The sequence below is a fragment of the Phyllopteryx taeniolatus genome, chromosome 2, assembly GCF_024500385.1.
Source record: "Phyllopteryx taeniolatus isolate TA_2022b chromosome 2, UOR_Ptae_1.2, whole genome shotgun sequence".
Lineage (NCBI taxonomy): Eukaryota > Metazoa > Chordata > Actinopteri > Syngnathiformes > Syngnathidae > Phyllopteryx > Phyllopteryx taeniolatus.
In genome coordinates this window covers 3807419-3814056 of record NC_084503.1, presented here as the reverse complement: position 1 = coordinate 3814056, position 6638 = coordinate 3807419, and the positions used below count along the sequence as shown (strand labels likewise).

General features: G+C 42.7%; 1 protein-coding gene across 1 annotated transcript; it reads right to left on the bottom strand.

The window, feature by feature from the left end:
• Positions 1-1340: 1340 nt before the first annotated feature.
• zgc:162592 (uncharacterized protein LOC561993 homolog) lies at positions 1341-6031 on the bottom strand. Its single transcript, XM_061754369.1, has 2 exons — positions 4749-6031; positions 1341-2621 (listed from the first exon to the last, which is right to left on the bottom strand). Exons 1-2 carry the CDS (start codon positions 5530-5532, stop codon positions 2326-2328), a joined length of 1080 nt encoding a protein of 359 aa, XP_061610353.1. The 5' UTR covers positions 5533-6031; the 3' UTR covers positions 1341-2325.
• Positions 6032-6638: the final 607 nt, after the last annotated feature.

Genomic DNA, 6638 nt, shown 5'->3' with positions numbered 1-6638 from the left:
CCATAGCCAATAGGGAGCAGTCAAAGCACTGTCACACACCTGTCTCAAAGTATTCTCTAACATTTGCATAAATGACTCCAAATAGTCAACTTTAAAAAAGAAACGTGATTGAACCATAAGCAGTTGATTTGCCAAGACTAAAGTTTCAACAGTCATTCTATATGTCTGATCTATGAGTAAAGAGTACAAAGTTGGGAGTATTTCATATTATTATATGATTTGAAACCCATTTTATGGGTCAAAATTGTAGACTAGATTCAAGCTGCTGGGTGTGGTCTTGTCTGGTCCTCCGTCCTGAGTGCAAAATGTTAAACAACCAAAGGAGATAATCCTGGATCTGCATGTGGAAAACGTACTGCATGGCATCGCTTCATATGGAATCATCACATTGACTTGACTTCTCAACATGGGCCAAAAATGTTATCTTCTTCTTCAATTTGACAGAATGAAATCATGTTCCTGTAAAAGGGAGGCTGAAACAGTGTTTCACCACTATATAGAGCAACTTCAATCTAATTGTGCACTCATCCACTTGCATATTGGCACGTAGGACCTATCCAGCCATTTGTATTTGTAGTGATTTTTTTTTTTTTTTGGAGTGGCTTTTGTAAAGGCAGAATTTTGGAAACAGCTCTTGTATCTGATCTCATTTGAATGGGCGGCTGTACTTAATGTTGTGACCGCGGTTTAACGATTCAATATTTTGAAGACAGTGGAGCCCACCCGCCAGATTTAACCTAGTGAGTGATAAACTGGTCCCACGTCATAATCACTCCACAGCTGACTTTCTAATATTCCTCCACTTTAAAACATGATACATTCTTCGTAGAGTATTAAGAGTGTCGGCTTAACAGGATACTTTCAATGCACAGAATTTGATTAAACTCACAGAACTGTAATAAAACAAAAATCCTGAATTAATCTCTGTGCTCCAGATGGAAGGGGTAATGTTTACAGGATAAAGAAAGTGCTCCTCACTTTGCTTTCCTGCAATAAAATACAAAACAAAACTATTAATAATAGCACTCAGACAGCTCAGAACTCTGCCAAGGCCAAACTGTTAACAAAAGTGTTTATTTATTGTTTATGTTGTGTGCAGGATATGGCTGAAACTACTTTGGTGATTTCCTTCAAACTCTGTATTTGGATGGCACATGGGCCAAGGAAGAAACAATTTAATGTTGGTACAGAGCCAGGATTTATTTTATTATTCTTTTTTTTTTTAACAGTTTGGTCTTCGCTCCACGCTAATAATGCAGATTGTTTTTCGCTTATGTTGTTGCTAAACAAACACAACCTGAAAACACTGCAGTATTTTGTCAAACAAACTTTGCAGTTCACACGGTTCAAAAGGCATAATGCTTTATTTCTTAATCATTCATAAACCCATATCATCAAAAGTTAACCCCTTATTTTGCAAACAAAAATAATTTAAACAAAAATCTCATGTAACTGACATGTTTTTTTTTTTTTAACGCACAACATATTACACTTTTGTAAAATAACTGAAAACGCATGCTTTCTTTTTTTCACACCAGACGTGGCCCCTCGGCGGCGGCGGCGGCAGCAGCGCACATCCGATGGACAGATGAGGAGCATCACAGGAAAAACAAACAACCTCAAAAGTTATCTTCTGGCAGCACACCCGTGGTGACCTTTCTACGGTGTTGCCGCTTAATTACTTTTCTCCTTGCATACACGCAAACGGCGTGACTTAAAGGTTAACCTCTCCCGGCTGTTGTGTGTCAATAGCGTCCATTCTCATGTTTAAAAATGAGGAACAGGCAGATGGCAAAGATCCTTCAAAGTGCTTGCAGTCACGTACACATCCAAAAATGTCAAATTAATCGACTTCTGCAGACTATGACATTAAAATACTCATTTAGGAATGTGTAATAAAGACAGTTGGCATATGTGGTGAAGCAGACCAGGCTGGAGAATCACTCTAAAACTACTAAAAGGTGGTTTTAAGAGGTGTTCACTGACAGTGCTTTCAATCCTTGCAACACTGTGGGCTGGGTGGGGGCAGGGTAAAACAAAAAGACAAACAACAACAAAAATCCACAGGACTTAACACACAGAACAATCTTTCGACTGCACGTTCATAAAAGGAAATAAAAATACAAACAAATTAATCCAATTATATTTTACAGTGCATATCTGCAATTATTGAATGCACTTGTCATCATCGCCTAGTGCGAGCATCCAACCATTTGCATATCGACTCGAGTCCCCTCTGAATGCATTAACCAGTGAAGTAGCTTCAGTCATATAAAACGGCAAGTCCTCTTCCGTGCCCATGTGGTGCTCTTCGCGAAAGAGCTGCTAGGCTAAGGTCATCAGGGTACAGGTGGAGGAAACACTGGAAGAGCGCTCGTGGACTCCGCTGTTATTATCCAAATATCCTGAGCCAAATGGAATCTTTGAGGGTTTGCAGCATCCCAGAGTGTTGACAAGCGCCGGGCAGAGGGTCAAAGCCAGTCTATGCATGATGAGGTGGAATTTCTGACGGAAGCTTTTGTTGATCCAGAAGTAGAAGATGCAGTTGAGGAAACCATTGGACGTTGGCAGCCAAACCACCACAAATTCTAGCCACTCTGGCACAGAGCTACCCGACAGTGCTAGGGTAGAAAACAATATGAATGAGCAAACACACAAAGTAGACACTAAATATCGTCACCTTCCTGAAATAATGGCCCCAAGCTCTTTTTGGACAAAATGTATTTATTTATTTCGTGCCTAAATCGGCTCCTCGTGACGCTGGCCACCAAAAATCACCTACATACTCAGTTGAACAGACTGTGCAGTGTAATCATGCAGTGTAATTATTCCTATATTTAGTTACATTTTGTTTTCTAAAAACAATAAAAATGACTTTGGTCACTATTTTAAAAAGGTAACAATACATAAAGCATACAGTTAGGTCCAGAAGTGCTGTGGGTTCTTAATGTAAAAGTGCCCTGACTTACGTGTTTTTCAGGATACAAGCCATCGCTCAGCCGATTATTTTGCTTTGACTTACAAGCAGAAATTTGACATACAAGCATGACATACATACATACTTCTCATCACGCAGCAGTGTGGCGCACAAGGCCATATTCTCCCGTGTACTCCCATTCTCCCGCCAACTCCAATCTGTCATTTACGCACCCTCGTGCCAGCTACGCACTCTGGGTGGAGCAACCCTGAAATGAGGGCGTTCTCTGCCAACTACGCTGAGCGCCAATTCTGCCGTCAACCTCTTCCGCACTCCAGACGCTGGTTTAAGTCTAGCGTCACATGATGGTGAAACATCATATTGCACGTCTTGATTCAGTAAACTGCTCAGACGGCCGGTGATAGCGGACTTGTGTTGACTCGATGGATATCAATCGGCTACGCTCACAGACGCCCCCCAAAAAGAAAAAGGCTTACTAAGGTGTATCTTCAGTTAATAATTTGGGGAGTTTGAAAAAAATATTTTCTAATGCAATAATTATTTGGGCATCAATTACCCACAGATTTCTGGTATTCATGGTCCCCCGCGAATTGCAGGGGTCCAGTGTATTCTGATTAATTTACTTGTATTGGATTTGTTTCATACAGAATAATAATAATTTAAAAACGCATGTTCTCTTCCAAAGTGTGTTGGAAAAAAATAAAGATTTAAAAATAAGATACATTTTCGCAAAAGTGGGACTTGTATCATTTATGAAGCTATTCAAAGGCTCAAAAGTAAAGTATTTGTTGAACTGACTCAAGAGGTAATTGGCCAGGTATGGTGCATTCCCTTTTTACTTACCTTTGTTTTATTTCGAATCCACTGTGGTGGTGTACAAAAGGTACAAATCATAAAAACTCATTCATTGTTCAGGACCTCCTTGTAAAAAAAAAAAATATATATATATATATATTTTTTTTTTTAAATACACGGTAAACATCTTCAAGGGTACAAATCAGTCCAAAGTCTCAAATAAGGCGGGGGGGGGGGGGGAAGGAAAACTTTAAAAAGGTAATCGTTCAAACAGCAGTCATACATTTAAGACTGAGCTTTGCAGGGATTTTCCTACATATCAGATGAACGGCAAGCCTCTTTGAAAAGGTTTTCATTTCTAAAAATACTCGGCTGTAAGTCCACATTCAGTCTTGATTACGGCACAAAGTTGATGAGAATATTTCCAAAAAGGCACAACTCATACAATTGGCCTTAAATGAGTGTATTTATGCCCAGGCGTCCATAAAAAGGACCATTCAGGCAAGTGTTATAATTGATAGTGTTGCAGAGGGAGATATAAGTATGAACATTATGACTTACTATCAAGTAATCCAAAGCCAGCTCCAGGTCAGACATATTAGAAATGACCAGGATCCTCCAGGAATTCTAAGTTTCAAGATGTGAATGTCAATAATAGCCAAGCTTACTTTCTACTCGCCGCATTTACTCGTAAAACTTCCACCAGCTCGAGTTAAATACCATGTTCCTGGTAAAAGCATGAAGTTGGTACAAGGTTTAAAAGAAAGCTTTGTTCTCAAAGACTGCAGGAGAATTCCGATTTAAGGAAAAAAATATTTGACATTGCCTTTAAATCGGATCCGACTAGATTGTGCAGGTGTAAAACAATAAGAAAGGTTTTTGAAATGCGCTCATCCGGGGCGATTCTAGGATCTGAGGTGTGTAGGGGTGCTGGGATTCATTTTAGGGGTGCCCCTACAAACAGGCTAGAAACGCCCATGGTGTTCATGGCGACTTAGTGATTTTTGCTGCTTACCGTTGTAGATCATTGCTGCCATGCACGGCGTCCAGCAAGTAAAGTAAGCAGCCATGACGGGCACCAGCACCCTGGAGGCCACGTTGTGTCTCCCGCGGTGCGCGCGCTCCAGCCGACGCAGTTTGCGGCTCTGTCTCCGGGCGGCGCACCACACGCGCAAGTTGGCGTGGGTCATGACCGCCGAGCACGGGAAGAAGATGACACAGGCCAAGCTCAGCGAGTAGCCCACGTTGGTGGAGTAAGACGGGTTGCAGACCAGCGAGGCGGTGGAGAAGTGCACCTGGATGATGCCACCCGGGAAGCATATGGGCGCCAGGAGGCACGGGGGGAAGCACCAGGAAAAGGCGATCAGGAGCAGAGTCCGTCTTCTGGTCATCATGGACGAGTACTTGAGCGGGTAGAGCACCGCGATGTAGCGCTCCAGGCTGATGGCGGCCAGCGTGTACATGCACGTGGAGTACACGGTGGCGTTGCAAAAGGCCACCAGGTGACACAGCTGGTCGGGCCCGTCGGTGTAGTCCTTCAGGAGACTCACCCACAAGTTCAAGGGCATGACCAGCAGCCCGAAGGCGGAGTCCGCCGCCGTGAGGGACAGCAGGAAGTAGCGGGAGCTCCTCGACCAGCCGGCCACGGAAGACGTGATCACCAGGAGGACCGCGATGTTGCCCAAAGTGATCATCGCCCCCAGAACGATGATGACGCTCACCTTGACGGAGCGGTGGTGCAGCTGCGCCGTCCTTTGGGGGTCAAGGTCAGCGCCGGACAAGTTCAGCGATGCGTTCATGACAGCGTCCTCACAGAGACATTTTTTTGCAGGCGAAACGTCCCCCCCCCACCACCACCACCCAGGAGAAGAAGAAGAAGAAAAAAAAAGAAGGGCTGCGTTCAAGAGAGTCTAGATGCCAGCTGACGTCAGGAGGGGGGAAGCCTTGCAGCTTCTTGCACCTATTTGCACAATCAGCTGCACACCTGAGGCAATCAGTGCAAGCTGCCTCCCGGAATCACCAGCAACCTATTTCATATTTCTACATCGTGTTCAATTTTGCACCGCAAATAATTCATGGTTACAAGACAAACATGTTTCCCAGCCTTTATTTGACCCAAAACCTCATGACCCAAAACCTCATGACCCAAAAACAGCCTGATTGTCTTTATGTGTGTACAAGGCCCAAAATGCACTATAATCTTTCCAGCTGAACCAAATTTCAGCTTCTCTAAACTTTTTGAACGCACATGCCCAACTGATACTTTCTCAGAGACATCAGAGAATCGGCCCTTTAACTGACTGACTCGGAACATGAAGGTCACCCTGGAGTCCCTTATTTAGCAACCGCTTGATTGAGTGACAGGTGTGTGACACTGTGACATGATTCATCACAATTCACGCATCCAACAATAGCAGAGTTAAATCGCCATCTTAAAGAGCAAACAGAAAAAGGTACGCTTGCGTCAAGTTCCAGTTTCACAACAAAAGAGACTTTGGTGCTTGCACTCCTACAGTGGACATTAAAAGTCAACACACCCCAGTTCAAAATGCCAGATTTTTGTTTTGTGATGTAAAAAAAATTTATTTTTATTTTTTTTTAAACTGCACCATTGTGACCAACAACCTGTACAAGTCCATAGAATGCTTTAAATCTTTAGGGGAAGTAAAAAAATAAAGATAAATAATGTTGTTGCACAAGTGTGCACACCCTCTAATAACTGTGGCTCCTGCTATGTTCAAAATTAACCACTTTTAAATTTATGTTTAATGGTACATACTTGCCACCATTGATAGTGCTTTTCATTAACCTAAATAAATTTCAGCTACGGCACAGCCCCAAAGCATGATGTCACTATCACGCTTTATTATAGGTATGGCATTTTTGGGTGAATTAGCAGTGTTCT